At 39.8% G+C, this 16,552-nt stretch overlaps 1 protein-coding gene across 1 annotated transcript; it reads right to left on the bottom strand.

Annotated features, from left to right (window-relative positions):
* Positions 1-7,753: 7,753 nt before the first annotated feature.
* LOC117458278 (uncharacterized) lies at positions 7,754-14,992 on the bottom strand. Its single transcript, XM_034098655.2, has 3 exons — positions 14,624-14,992; positions 11,971-12,273; positions 7,754-8,964 (listed from the first exon to the last, which is right to left on the bottom strand). Exons 1-3 carry the CDS (start codon positions 14,933-14,935, stop codon positions 8,374-8,376), a joined length of 1,206 nt encoding a protein of 401 aa, XP_033954546.1. The 5' UTR covers positions 14,936-14,992; the 3' UTR covers positions 7,754-8,373.
* Between the last annotated feature and the right edge of the window lie 1,560 nt (positions 14,993-16,552).

Below are 16,552 nucleotides of genomic sequence, written 5' to 3'. Positions count from 1 at the left end.
AAATGAAATAGGACCCCACGGTTTGATGATTGATAGGTGTGGGCTGTCTTCCATTTTTCACACACAGGACAGTGGGGGATATCCACCCATCCACAAATGTAAAGTAATTCACACAGCCTTTTTCCTCTGTGAGGAGCAGCAGGTTCAGCTTCATTTAAATATGTCGTGTAGTAATACTGTCGATGAATTTATTTTTCATCTCAAGAGAGAATGTGTATTTTATGTTAGTATTTCAAAAAAAAATCCCCCCAGACAGCGCCGCTGCGGGGTTGGGTTTTCAGCATGTCAATTTTGTCACACAAATGTGCCTTTTTATTTCATACAGTTCCATTTGGATTGAGACAGGGAAATAATCCAAACCTCGTGGCGTTTCACCGTCAAGGGGGCGATATAGCCATCTGTATGTCAAATATGTCTTATATGTCTTAAATGACATGATGAATTGGAAATGGGGGACCCTGATGTAAACAAGACGAAAGTCTTTCTCTGGTCTGCATCCCCTTGACAATTGTATTTTTTGAGCTGTACTGTACCCAATATACAAGCTGTTAATAAACTTTTCAATCAATCAATCAATCAATATGTAATTACATTTCAAATACTGACTTGAGCCCCACCACTGTATGGGTTAGCCCTACCATAGATTACCCAACACAAATACTCGGGAGCCGATAAGTCAATTAATTGCTTATCATGACAGGCACACACAACGGAATTATACACCCAGCCAGGCCACTACCAGTTTTTTGTGCCATTTTGCTGGATTTATTTGTCAATTTTTACAGCGTTGCTGCCCGTAGTGATAGCGCTCTAAATCTACTACCCAAAAATAAACATATGGACATGGGTTACTATTTAAAAAAAATTGCAAATCTATTTAGGAATCTATGTGAACATATTTTAAGTGGGGGTGGACCTCAAATCCTATAGGGGGGTCCGGGGGCATGCTCCTCCGGTAAGATTTTTTTTTAAATGTTGGACTTAAATGCATCAATCTGGTTCACTTTGAGGGGGAAATAACGAGACTACACCCATATGAAACATAACTGTATACATTTAAATAATCATAAAATCATAAGTACATGGCCATAACCAATAACATACCATATCCAATATGAAAAAACATTGAAACTTGTTTATTTATTTGTTTTTGGTTCATTTATAGTTGTGAGTGTGTCTGTGCCCCTGAACCAGCCTCACCTGTCTCCCTCCTCTCCTCCTCTTTGAGGCAGCAGCAAAGACTAGTTTTAGCTCTCAACAAGTTTTAATAGTTTATCTTGCCTTTTTTCACCTAGTTAACGTTTTTATTTTTTTATTATTCATGCATATTTTACTAATCACTCCCCCCTCAAATGGAAATATGTGTTTACATAAATGGTGACCAAACCGTTTGAGACCCACTGAGATAACTTAGACTAAGTTAACTATCTAAACACTCAGAGAGTCCTTTACCTCACCTGAGCTGTAGTTATCAGTCTCTCAGTCTGACAGGAGAGGACTCTCCCCCCACCTTGTTGTTGAAACAGTTCCTTATATCCGTTAGCGCAGCTAGCTAGCACCAGATGCTAACAACAACAACAAAACACGTAACCGGTGCGCGCGCTTTATCTCACTCGCTCGCCCCACACATAACACACACACCCTCCCGAGCTTGAATGACACACAGAGACCAATCCAGTATGATCTATATGAAAGTGGCCATGTCGGCAGGCCACATCTTGTAGACAGCCAGTCACCCTCTGTGAGGCAGAGTCAGACCCACATTTGCGCAGCGTTGCGTTCACAATACATACGTATAAAAAAAAAAATCCTCAGGCCAGCAGGCCACTTAGCAAGCCAGGCCATCGGGAAACCTCCCGGTCCTCCCGATGGCCAGTCCGGGCCTGGGCACACAATAAAACAGTGGAAACAAACATGTGTTTAACTTTCATTAGTGAATGAAATCGTGTGCCCTTTATAGTCTGTGTCCAATATTGTGCATTTTACATATATTATATATATATCCTAATTATATGCTAAGGTCCCGCTACTGACAAGATAGCAGTCATTTCGTGCGCACGTGTGTAATTAAACCCATGATATCGAGATCTCACTCCAGCCAGGTACCCAGAGTTGGCAACCTTGCCCATACCCCAATAATATTTGTATTGCAGATCTACATGAATCACACAAACGACCTATTTTGGATTCAAAAGGTGACAAGTTTGCATCCCTGCTTGTTATCCTTTCATTACAGAGCTGGGAAAATGGTGTATTGATTAGATTCTGATCCGTGCAAGTCCTATTTTAACTGACTTTAGTTTCTAATATTAATGATAATTTGATTTCATCCCATAAATAATTATTTAAATTAACTCAACATTTCACATGATGAATTAGTGTTCCACATTTTTCCCACTAATTTCTTTTATGATTGAGCCACTGGTAAAGAGAGACATTGATGACCCTGTGTTCCGTTTGTTGTCTATGGCTTCGGACGGCTTCACTAAAAGTCACCCAGCTCTGCCCTACTACAGTCCGGCTGTGTGCAGTCACAGAGATGCTATGGCTGCGCTACATGACATTAATGGTCTGGTCCGAGAATGGACACCATTTCCTGCTCCCAGAGAGAATGACATTCCTCAAACTGAACTTTACAGCCGTTGATACTGTCTCACATGGGTCTGCTTCCCCCCCTCCGAGCCATGAACTGAAAGCTTGACATCTGCTCTGAACACTGTCTGTGTGAACTGTCACACCAGCTCCAAACCCTTGGGTCAGTCAGATGAGTCAAACGGCTTCACTTGGGCACAAGGGTCAGAAATATGACTCTCGTTACCACAGAGTGGTTTTTTTTTTTTTTAAGGCTATCCATACTGCTATGCAGAGGATGCCTGTAAGATTGGCAAGCTGTGAAAAGCCCCTACCATTTTTAGTATAGGCCTGTTGTCAGGGGCCTGTTACTGTCTACTACATATATTCACATTATATAGACCATGAGGCTGCACGGAGCTTAGGCTAAAAATACAACCATTCTGTTCTGCTCTAAAGATTCAATTTATAGATTCTATATCAAAATAGTTTGTTCTTATTGTTTCCAATGATAACGTCACCTTAAGTGGAGGAATGCAAACCTGTTTTCAAATGTAAGGTTTTGAATTTGTTTGACATTTCTCAGTAAAGACACCCTCAGACGCCCACTATCATTCATGCTATGCCTTCAGTGGTAACTCAGATGTTAAGGGGGTTGAAGCTTTTCCTCCCAAATCAGAGATGCTTGGTTTTTGTTTGTTTGGTTTTTTTTCAACAAAGGTGTGCATTTCCTGCATAATATATGGTTCTCACAATTGTTTTTGTTAGTTGCGCACAGCTGATACTGAGTTTTCTCGAGTGATGGGTTATGACCTCAACCATGCTTACATGGACTCGTATGTTTTATTTCATATCTAACTGAAGTAAGAGAGAATAGAGAGAGCTGTGAGAGAGATGGGAGATGAGGATGTGAGATGAGGATGTGACAGGGATAGGAAAGAGAGAAGAGTTATTTGCAAGTTGCGTGCTGATACTGAGTTTTCTCGCTTAATAGCTTATAGACGATACCATGTTTAAATAGATGTTATGCTATGTTACGTTGTTATTACATTATGTGACATAAGTAAGAAAAGGGAGGGGAGAGTCAATTATATTTGAGTAATTGATCTCATATTGAAACATTCATTTCTCAAACCTATGTTTTATGGAAGAGGAAATGTACTTCTGATAAACTAATCTTTTATCAAACGGTAAATGGTGAATTAATTTAACATTTAGAATCATTGAGAACGGGTTATATCCACAGCGACTAGCTCACATTTAACTTAAAATAACATTTCTCTGCTTTGAACTGATGAGTATATGATTATTGCATGTTAAATGACTAACACAAACCTTACATGTATGCATGTGCATGTGTCAGGAAGGCTCCCAAATAATTCTGAGGGGCCTATCCTAATTTTGTAATTGAATGATAATGTGCTAATCCATTACCTTGAGTTGTCTGCACTCAGGAAAACATCTCTATGAAGTGTTAACCCAATCACTAGGACAGCTCTGAAGGTCAAGGGTCAGAGAGAGAGACACCCTCTGGCTGCAGAGAGCACCCCCAACCACGGGCAAGGAGGCACGAGGTCTTTCGAGATGAGAGGATTCTAATCTTCAACTTTCTGATGGAATGGGATGCTTCTTCATCTTTCTGCTCGGGGGGGGGGGGGGCCAAACAGACAACTCTGCAGGACGAGCGATGGCTTCAGAGGCTCCATGTTTCTTGGAGGGGCAGACATCTTCCATCACGGGGCGGGGCATCTGGATGTGCCACTTGGAATAAGCTCTGCTCTCAAGCAGATAGCAGAAGGAATGCAGGCAGATGAGCCTCTGTTTCACTGGGAGATCATAAAGTGCTCACTGAATGAGCCACAAAAGCAGAGCAATTGGGGGGTTTTGAAATATGGCGCTCTAGTGAAGAAGAGTTTTGAGCCAATCAGCACCTCAGTGCTAATCTACAGTATCGGGATGCCTTCACACACCAGACATTCTGTGTCATAAAGAAAGGAGGAGAACGAGTCAGGAGGACATGTTCTTCTAGCTCTTGTACAAAGATAACATTTGAATTGAATGACCAGATGTTTACAGATGTACAATTAATGATTGTTTTTATATTTCCGATGAACAGATATGTGTTAAATAGTGGTGACAAATATATTTTGTCAGATCAGATTACACTTTCACACTAAACAAAATAAATTAATTGATATTTTCAGATTGATAAGGTATTGAACAATAAGATATTTCTAATATTATAACAGACAATGTTACTATCCTTAATCATTACCAGGTAAAATGTACAACGAGGAAACCAGATTACCAGGTTCCCAATCCAGGTGCTACTGCATGCTACATTTAGATAGAAAAACAAATGTTCTATCCACTCCACTTAAATACTCAGCAGGTGATGTAGATTTTTAAAAAAGGCCTTAATCACTCCTTTTAAAACGAACTAAAACTAATTCTGCAGCAAGTTTAATGTTAGACTACGCACATGAACGCAATATTAGCAACTGTTTGCTGTGCCAAAATATGCCAGAATCTATGCATTCTCCTATGTTTAGCCCAATTCCTTTCACGAAAGCTGGTTTAGTGAGCTGGACATAGCATCCAGAATTAGCGATGAGGCTGAGGATTGGTACAACCTTTCCCCATAGACTCTGAGCAATCTTTACAGTACGAGGGCTTAGTCTCTCTCATTGTTAATACAGTAAGTAAAATTACCTGCCTGACGGTTTCAAACGAATAGATGTTTTGATTTTTCCCTGAATAAAGAACAGATGTTTTTGATTTTTCCTTCCATAGGTTTACAATAAAATGTCTGACTTTTCCTTTTCAGATTTTTGAACAAATGTATTTGAATAAAATGTATGTAATAAGTGTATTGAAGTAAACGTAAAGTAATGTTAAAGATTGAGGACACTGTACCTTTACAGATTACAGATTGATCGATTCATCACTGTGAATTTATACCTTAACTGTGAATCTTAACTGGATCCATTATGATTCTGATTTTATACCTCTATTGGATTTCTTATAATCCTACATTCTAATTGTGTTTTAATAAGTAATTGCCTTGAAGTGAATCTTTAAGATGTAAGCTGAATTTGAATTTGTGTTTGATGAATGAGATTAACTGAGTGATAAATGATAAAAGATCTTGTTTTTTAAACATATATTTTACTATTATATTTTTGTATTGCATGTGTTATTATTGTGCCTTTTTGACAAAAGAAATCAAACACTGAAGAGAGATGATTTTCTATTATGGTTGTCTGTATCAACCATTGTGATTGACTGTTTCAATCTTATTCTGCTTTTGATGTGATTAATGTAATGAGAAATCCACACAACTCTGAGGACGTTTTATTTGATTTAAGTAGTGACTGAAATATTCTTAGACTAATGTTAATTGGTTATCAATAAATTGATAAAAGGGTGGATCTGTTAGAGAATATTTTAATGATATCTGTGCCTGGGAAAATGTTAGTGTTTTCCCTAGGTGTCCTGTTTGTAGTTTACACAGGGCACAGGCCAAAAGGCCCTGCCTCCCTGAGGGGAAGTGTGACCAAATGCACAGATGGTTGTTAATGGATCAGTCCTTGGTCTCAACATGTGTTGCATCGATTAGGATGAAAAGGGCGCGAACAGAGGCTCCTCCTTGATTACCTGTGTAGATTTGCGCTGTGTTTCTGTGTAATCTTCAGTGTTGGCTGGGGAATTACATGATGAAGTCGTGTGAAAACCCTGCCAATGCTCCCGGCCGTGACTCTCAAATAAACTCAGGTGTTTGATATAAAGCGGACTCCAGCTTCCATTTCTTCCATCAACATTGCTGAGCAGAAGTTTCTCTCACAGAAACATTTGTGATATTGGGCTATATAAATAAACATTGATTGATTGATTGATCATGGATATTTTACAAATCACTCCCCTTTTATTTTTTTACTGTCATATATTTCAAACCTGTTTTTCATTTATTCTCTTGTTCTTTTATAACTATAATGATCATATAAACGTGTGCCTCGGAAATAATTGTTTACATTAATCGTGACCAAAACGTTTGAGACCCACTGAGATAACTTAGACTAAAGTTAACTATCTAACCACTCAGAGAGTCCTTTACTTCACTGAGCATTGTTGAAAAAGCTCCTTATATCCGTTAGCGTAGCTCGCTAGCACCAGAAGCTAACAACAACGATCTCCGGTACCAGTGCTCTCTCTCTCTCGCGCGCACACAAAATGGCTCGTTCCACACACACACAGAGCTGAGCTTGAATGAAACACAGAGACCCAGACGTACTTGTACTGTATCATATTATTCATCAGTGAGACTAAACAAATATGGACCCTGAATCTAACTAGAGCTCTTGTCCATAGGAAAGAATGTGCACCAGAGAACCTACGTCCCTGAACAATAAACTACCTCATGGCGGCTTGTGCTCTGTCATAGACTGGCAACAACAATGCGCCCAAGCTGCCCTCAAGCAAGAGCAAGATAGCAGCAATACCCAAGAAGGCTAGAACTATGCCATGGGAAAGGAGACAGTAAAGAGAGAAATCGATGAACTGTGTCGAAGGCTGAATACCTAAGCAAATGATTCCCTAACAATATTTATAAATGTTTAAATTTGTTCCAGTTTTTTTTCCTGTATTTATGCGTTTATACATTTCTTACTCATGTCATGTTCTGTCCTCCTATCTGTGTGCTCGGTGCATAAAGGTACAAATTAAATCCAAATCACATCACAACAAGACCTTAAGTTGGGTGCTCATTGTTTAAACAACACATTAATGGTCGTCTACAGGTCTATGCATTGGTATTTCATACAGTGGCTCGAGGTTTAACCCCCAGTTGAGGGACATATTGTCTCTTCTTCTATGCTGGACACACACACACACACACACACACACACACACACACACACACACACACACACACACACACACACACACACACACACACACACACACACACACACACACACACACACACACACACACACACACACACACACACACACACACACACACACACACACACACACACACACCATGTTAAACCTGGAGAAATTGTCCCCACCACTTTCCTAACAACGCCCATGATATGTTGTAATAGTTTTGACTCTACTGTCCGTGCCTGCAGTATAATAAATGCAGCCTATATCCACTAATGAAAACATGCCAGTGAAGAAACCTTTTCATGAATGTGTTTATTTCCATTCATGCAAATAGCCAGAAATGAAACCAACACTACAAGCATGAAACAAAACTACAATACAAAGACTGACTATCAGATCAGAAAGACACCAGTATGTACAATTCCTTAAAACATATTTTCAATTGAAATTTGATTGTACTTCCAAAAATGTGATTAAAATACTCGTTTTTTTTCCCTGCTAAAAATCATTGTTTTACTCTTTTTCTTCTTCTTTCATGTTACTTATTGTATTCCTTATATTTCCGTATGAAGAAGAAAGAAAACAGTTGGACTGGCAAACATGGAAAATAGACAAATACAACAAACCACATGCAACGTGTTAATTATTTAACTTTAGAGATGCCAAATTATTCTTCACATCTAACTGTCTGAAATGTATTCAATAAGTCCATTTCCCAACATGTCAAACTTTTCCCATACACAAGATTTTGATTATCAAAACCCAGTGGTGTAAAGTAACTAAGTAGATTTAGTACTGTAGGCTACTTAAGCAAAAATGTTGAGATACTTGTACTTTAGTATTTCCATGTTATGCTACTTTGTGCTTCTCCTCCACTGTACTGTAATATACCAAATGCCTACTTAGTTACTTTCTAATCTGTCTTCAGCTCGAAGTCGTCACTCTGCCTGAGAAAGCTGAGGAGAACCTTCTCTGGGTACAGGAAGAAGTTTCTGTTCCTCTCGAGGTCCTGAGCGTTTATTATACGCGTCACCAGAGCTTGTTGAATGGCCGGAGACTTACAGGGGTGATGCTGCACATCGTGACTCACATTCCTCCACGGCTCAATAACTAACAGACCCTGAATGTCCTCGTATCCAATCGAATCATTGAGTGTCTCTCTGTTCACTCCAACAGTCACCTTGCTTCTGTTTGTCGCCTTAGATCCAAAGTCTCCACTGGGTGTGTTTGCTTTACAACGTCTGCGGTTTCCTGCAGTGATATTGGGTGTGATAGTGTCCTTGAAGTTAACCAGGCTATTATTAGAAATGTGATGACTTGAGCAGCTGATATTCGTATTTTCTGGTCGACTGACTATCCTTGCTCTGGGTTTCCTGGATGCTGGAGTCTCCTGGATGTTTCTGTGCAGATAGGATGTGTATCCTTGCACCAAGTGACTCAACGCCGACTTATAGGAGAAACGCAGCGACTCTGCTGATCCCAAAGGAACAGAGTGAAGACGGACCTGTTGGAACAAGAGGAGAGAAGTTATTCTCGATCAGATCTCTTCAGAAATTATCAGTGTCATTTTCAGTGTCAAAAAGAGACACATATCGACCCGAAGAGACTCAAAACAAAAAGACTCACAATGAACTTCTAAATGGACAAAACAACCAGAAAGAGACACACAGAGAATCACAACAGCAATTGCCGCTATGAATATGGGCAAAACAATCAAAACTTAAAAGGAATTAACAACAACACAAAGTGACACAAAAAATTACGGCAAAGACATAAATTCAATTCAAACACTCAAACAAGGGAAAATCATCAAACACACAGAACAAAAGCTACAAAAAGACCTAAAATCAACAACAAAGTGGCACAAAATGACAACATTGACACATAAATCAACAACAGAAAGAGGCAAGATACATATTAATACATTGTGTGTGTGTGTGTGTGTGTGTGTGTGTGTGTGTGTGTGTGTGTGTGTGTGTGTGTGTGTGTGTGTGTGTGTGTGTGTGTGTGTGTGTGTGTGTGTGTGTGTGTGTGTGTGTGTGTGTGTGTGTGTGTGTGTGTGTGTGTGTGTGTGTGTGTGTGTGTGTGTGTGTGTGTGTGTGTGTGTGTGTGTGTGTGTGTGTGTGGACTAGCATTACTATACTTGTGGGGACCTAAATCTGTTTACATGTGTGGGGACTCGCCTCCCTTATGGGGACAAAATGGAGGTCCCCATAAGGGGGATCATTAATTTTAGGGTGAAGACTTGGTTAGGTTAAGGGTTAGGGTTAGGCATGTGTTGGTTATGGTTATGGTTAGGATAAGTCTCCAGGAAATGCATGTAAGTCAATGTAATGTCCCCTGAAGTGATGTATACATGGTGTGTGTGTGTGTGTGTGTGTGTGTGTGTGTGTGTGTGTGTGTGTGTGTGTGTGTGTGTGTGTGTGTGTGTGTGTGTGTGTGTGTGTGTGTGTGTGTGTGTGTGTGTGTGTGTGTGTGTGTGTGTGTGTGTGTGTGTGTGTGTGTGTGTGTGTGTGTGTGTGTGTGTGTGTGTGTGTGTGTGTGTGTGTGTGTGTGTGTGAAACATGTTAGGGCCTTTTACCAATCTATTGTTTGATTGGCCAAAGCATGCAGTGTCCCTGTGGAGAGGAGGAAAATAGAGGTGTGGAGGTCAGGCGTGTATTTGCATGTCTGACTCCCAGCATACAAGAGGTTCATCCAGTTATAAGCTTGCAATTAATATTTGTCTTTATGCAAACCTTAAAGCTGCTAGAACAGGTTCCCTCACCCTGAAGTTACAAAGGAACATTATCATTCATGTCTCTCTTTTTTGTTCTGCTGTATCATGCATGAAAAATAATGCAATGATTATCATATACATGTTGCCAACATTTGCAGTGGACATGTTTTCTAATTGAGAGCGGAGATTTTAACCGTGGCAGAAGTAAAAGCATTCACTTTTAATAAGACAAAATATACTTAAAAGACAATTTAACTGCTGTTTTGTTTCTTCTGTATCATGCATTGATGTCCATGTATCAATGTTATAATGTTGAAGTTCTGCCTCTTCCTGTACTTTATATTATTTTATATCTCTTAAGCAAGTGGGAAGTAGTGGAGTACAAATACTTCGTTACTGTATTTAACTACATGTTTCTAATATCAGAACTTTACTCCACTACTTATTTTTCTGACTACTTTTTACTTTGACTTCTTACATGTTGAACACTAATACCTGTACTTTCTACTTCTTACATTTTGAACCCAAATACCTGTACTTTCTACTTCTTACATGTTGAACCCAAATACCTGTACTTTCTACTTCTTACATTTTTAACCCAAATACCTGTACTTTCTACTTCTCACATGTTGAACACAAATACCTGTACTTTCTACTTCTTACATGTTGAACACAAATACCTGTACTTTCTACTTCTTCCATTTTGAACACATATACCTGTACTTTCTACTTCTTACATGTTGAACCCAAATACCTGTACTTTCTACTTCTTACATGTTGAACTCAAATACCTGTACTTTATACTTCTCACATGTTGAACACAAATACCTGTACTTTCTACTTCTTACATGTTGAACACAAATACCTGTACTTTCTACTTCTTACATGTTGAACACAAATACCTGTACTTTCTACTTCTTCCATTTTGAACACATATACCTGTACTTTCTACTTCTTACATGTTGAACCCAAATACCTGTACTTTCTACTTCTTACATGTTGAACTCAAATACCTGTACTTTCTACTTCTTACATGTTGAACCCAAATACCTGTACTTTCTACTTCTTACATGTTGAACTCAAATACCTGTACTTTATACTTCTCACATGTTGAACACAAATACCTGTACTTTCTACTTCTTACATGTTGAACACAAATACCTGTACTTTCTACTTCTTACATGTTGAACACAAATACCTGTACTTTCTACTTCTTCCATTTTGAACACATATACCTGTACTTTCTACTTCTTACATGTTGAACCCAAATACCTGTACTTTCTACTTCTTACATGTTGAACTCAAATACCTGTACTTTCTACTTCTCACATTTTCCAAACAGCTGGTTCCTTTAGTCTGAATGTGTGTTTGGTGGCGTGATCATTATTCTTTAGAGTCACTGCGTGCCTATTGATTTGAACACGATCCGTGTATCCATCACTTCCTGGTCTTCTCTAAAGAAGAGGGACCAATGGAAACGTTGTCATGTTGCCGTTGTTCAGCATGGAAACATTCATTAGCTAACAATGACATTATTGTTCTATTAATATAAAGGGAGGTCAGGTACTCTTTAAAACAGCTGCTAGTTATGGGTACTTTTTACTTAAGCACATTTCAAAGCCCTCTTTACTTTTACTTGTGTAAAGAAGTTTAGTCAGTACTTCTACTTTCACCAGAGTATTTTTAAACACGAGTATCTGTACTTCTACTTGAGTAAAGGATGTGTGTACGTTTGCCATCTCTGCTCTTAAGTTTGTATATTTTAAAGCAGACTTATTTGTCCGTCCTGACCTGGTGAATCCTCATGTGCAGATGAACCGCAGCTCCTGTCAGCCACTGCTGCATCGACGCTGAACTCATCCTCTTCTTCTTGGTCATCCTCTCGTAATGGTCGATCAGCTCCAGCTTCAGCCAGTTGTCATGGTGCTCTGTCGTCTCGGCCATCTTCTCCTGGTCGTTGGCGACGCCAGGGACCAGGTTCAGGAAGCTGTGGATGATCCAGCCAATCCTCGAAGATCTGCTAATGCCTAAAATGTTTTTAACCTGGGACCATTGAGCTGAAGCCTCTCCGTCTGCTGATCCATGGGCTCTGACCTGGTGGAAAACAAGAACATTTGAGTCTGTGTACCCTTAGTTTGAAATGTTTTTCCTTTATTTGACCAGTAAGATAAGATAAGATAAGATAGTACGTTATTGATTCCAATTTGGGAAATGTTTGTGTTGCAGCAGCATAAAAGACAAGGCATTGTACAATACCAATTAAAAAGACTAGAAATAAACAAAAAAGTAGAAAATATACATGTTGAATTTACAAATGAACAATAACAAAAAGAAAATATAATGCAAATTATTATATAAACATAAGTATGTGAACAGAAAAGCGAGTGCAATGGGTCGAATCTCATGCCAATCAAACCAATAACTGTGAAGATGTTTCACTAACAACAACATTTGAACCACATGTTCGAGGATGCTCTGAACCTTTTTAGCTCTACAGAGTGTTGGGGAATAATTTGCTTAGGTATTCAACCTTTGACACATTTCATCCTTTTCTCCTTTCCCATGGCATCGGTCTACGACCCTGGGTATTGCTGCTCTCTCTCTTAACGAGGGGCAGCTTGGGATCATTGTTGATGCCAATTTATGACCGAGCACAAGCCGCCATGAGATAGTTTAATGTTCAGGGACATCTAGAGGCTCTTCTTTTCCCTGGCACACATTCTTTTCTATGGACGACAGCTCTAGTTAGATTCAGGGTCCATATTTGTTTAGTCTCACTGATGAGGAATGTTGATTATTACACTCTGAACTAGTTAAAACCTCGAACTGCAGACGAGATCTTCAGTATTGGTTTGACAACCGCTGTGTCACCTCGTGGCAGCAGCACATGTCTTGTGAATTCCCCAGCCGTAACTTTATAATAAACCATCAGTGTTTGCCATCAAAGTTCCAGCTCTCCCTGTGTCTCTCCGAGTTTCATCTCCATTGGCTAAGACCAAGTCGTTTTTTATCTTTTATAGACCTAGAGAGGGTTATTAATGCCTTTGATACATCGAGACTGGACTATTGCAACGCTCTGTACGTGGGTATGGACCAGGCCTCAATTAAACGCCTGCAGCTAGTTCAGAACGCAGCTGCACGTCTTACTGGCCACAAAAAGCGTGACCGCATCACCTCAATTCTGGCCTCACTGCACTGGCTTCCAATTCGGTTCAGAATTTATTTTAAAATCCTTTTATTTGTTTTCCTCCGGCCTATAGCCAAACTCCTCCATCGCTACACCCCAGCCAAAGCTTTAAGGTCTGCTGACCAGCTGCTACTGATAGTGCCTATAAGACCAGGCTCAAAACAACCCGAGGGCACCGAGCCTTCGCAGCAGCTGGCCCCAGGCTCTGGAATAGTCTGCCCCTCCATGTGAGGTCGGCCCAGACACTAGGGTTTTTTAAATCATCACTAAAGACACACTTCTTCTCTCTGGCCTTCGAGCCAGAGCGGAGCATGACACCTGACTATTCGCTGTGTTTTTGTTTTTTATATTTCTGTTGTAAATTATTGTCTTTTATTGTGATTGTAGTTAAGTGTTTTTATTACATGTACAGCACTTTGGCTCGACCAAAAATCGCTTTTAAATGTGCTATATAAATAAAACTTCATTTGATTTGATTGCTTCAGAAGTTCCCATCACACAGAGGACATTATTAAATAATGCCTAACAAACAATAAACCGGAAAAAAAACACTTGTTGGGCAACCTGGTCAAACCCTGCTGCTTCCTAACTCTCCGGTCAAACGGAGGCCGAACTATTGAGTCTGTGTACCTTAGTTTAAAATGTGTTTCCTTTATTTAACCAGTAAACAGAAAAGCCAAGTCAAATCTCATGCCAAACAAATCAAAAACTGTGAAGATATTTCACTAAAAACAACATTTTAACCACATGTTAGAGGATGTTTTGAACCTTTTGAGCTCTACAGAGGACATAATTAAATAATGCCTAACTGTTGGAAAAATATCACTCGTCCCCGGCTTGAGCTTCAGTCTCAGGATCCATGTATCTGTGATCCTCTCCAGAATGGAAGTAGTCATCACATACAGAGCATCAACTAGTTCCTGAACAGTGTCCTTTACATGCTGATATCCAAGAGAGGGAGTTACACAGTCTCAAGATGGAGGAATAGAAAGCAGTATTCAATGTTTACTTCAGATTAGCTCCACGTCAGAAATGATCATGATCATGCTTGTCATATGTCTATCATCATGGCTGAATCATCATGTTCATCACATAGCTATCATATGCCTAAAACAGTCCTGATGCTCTTCTGGGTCATCACACATCCTGTCATGTTCACAGCTACAGTTGGGATACCTTTGTTATCATGTGTACTCTCATATTGGAAGATTACATTCAGTATTTTCCCAACACTAACAAACAATAAACCAAACCCACCTGTTGGGCGACCTGGTCAAAAAGCAGGGACAGAGCCAGAGCAACGACCCCGACCCCTCCATAGGAGACTCTGCTGCCTCCTAACTCTCCGCTCAGACGGAGGCCGAACGCCGCCTGCTGCTCGCCACTAAAGCCTCGCTGTAAGGAGGCGTACTGATGCTGAAGGGCTGCGGAGGAATCCAGAGACAGGAAGGAGGTGAGGACAGGATCCAAGGAGATGTCTGGGACGATGCTGGCGTCCCGAGCCACGGAGAACAGCTCCTGGACGGTGGCTGCAGAGGGAAGACATAAAGAACCACCAGTCAGGATCATGGCTACATCTATGTGTGTGTGTGTGTGTGTGTGTGTGTGTGTGTGTGTGTGTGTGTGTGTGTGTGTGTGTGTGTGTGTGTGTGTGTGTGTGTGTGTGTGTGTGTGTGTGTGTGTGTGTGTGTGTGTGTGTGTGTGTGTGTGTGTGTGTGTGTGTGTGTGTGCATAAGTGAGTGAGTGAGTGAGTGAGTGAGTGAGTGAGTGAGTGAGTGAGTGAGTGAGTGAGTGAGTGAGTGAGTGAGTGAGTGTGTGTGTGTGTGTGTGTGTGTGTGTGTGTGTGTGTGTGTGTGTGTGTGTGTGTGTGTGTGTGAAAGACCAGTGTCTGCTTGTTATCTGTGTTTCCAACCGTGTGTGTGTGTGTGTGTGTGTGTGTGTGTGTGTGTGTGTGTGTGTGTGTGTGTGTGTGTGTGTGTGTGTGTGTGTGTGTGTGTGTGTGTGTGTGTGTGTGTGTGTGTGTGTGCGTGTTATCTGTGTTTCTGACCCTTTGTTCAGTTCACCGCTCAGTTGTTATGCTCCAAATATCTGGAACAAACTCCCAGAAATCTGCCGGTCCGCTGCAACTCTGACTACTTTTAAATCCAGCCTGAATACTTTTCTTTTTGTCGCTGCTTTTAATTGAACTATTCATATCTTAAACTGCACTTTTATTTTAAGGTTTATTTTATTATCTTTGCTTTTTAATGACTGTTTTTAAATGCCATTTTATTAATGCCTTTCATTTTTGTAAAGCACTTTGAATTGCCTTGTGTTGAAAGGTGCTATATAAATAAACTTGCCTTGTCTTTGTTTATTCTCCCCAGCCAGAAAAGGCGTTATCAGCACGAAATCTCTCGCAAATGAGATGTCTATTTAAATGGTTTATACAAACAGACAGCTTTAATAAACTTGAAATAACAATTCAAAAGTAATAGATTTCCCTCTGATGTATAGTGTAAGTATAAAGTTGCATATATAGAAAGGCTCAAGTACAATTACCTTGAATTAAGCATTAACACACTTTAATATATGTTCCATCTCTCCTGCTAAAGGTCGAAAGAGCAGGAGTTTAAAGCGTGGTTAAGCAGCATTAAACACAGTCTGTCCCATGAAGAATCAAAATGCATAGAGAATGTGGAGAATCTCAGAATTGGGACAGAGTAAAGAAAACTGTTAGAATAAAATATCTCTGCCACAACACGCTTTTATCATGACCAAATGTTTCAGTTGTGTTACTGTACAAGTGATTGCATGGCACTTTTTGTTATCAGACTAGGACCTTTGAACATTAACCCAAATGTCAATAAGCACAAAGTCAGCAGACTATTGAGTTTGTTCACTGAGACCCAGAAATGTGTTCCTCCTAATGTCCAGAAACTGACTGTATCTGGTGTGAGAATGTGTAAATGTGCAGACTCAACTATCTGTTTTTACACTTCAGTTCTTATATAAATGAACAAAGTAGATAACATGTGTAACTAAGTAGATTTACTCAAATACTGAGTATATTTATACATATATTTTTTTTTTAGATACTATAGTTTACTTGAGTATTTCCATTTGATGCTACTTTGTTTCTCTACTCCACACTACCAATACAACTAAATCAGAGTTAAATATTGTACTTTTACTCCACTACATTGA

This window comes from Pseudochaenichthys georgianus, chromosome 14, assembly GCF_902827115.2.
Source record: "Pseudochaenichthys georgianus chromosome 14, fPseGeo1.2, whole genome shotgun sequence".
NCBI lineage: Eukaryota > Metazoa > Chordata > Actinopteri > Perciformes > Channichthyidae > Pseudochaenichthys > Pseudochaenichthys georgianus.
Note: the sequence above shows the minus strand (reverse complement) of the source record. Positions and strands in the feature narration are given on the sequence as shown.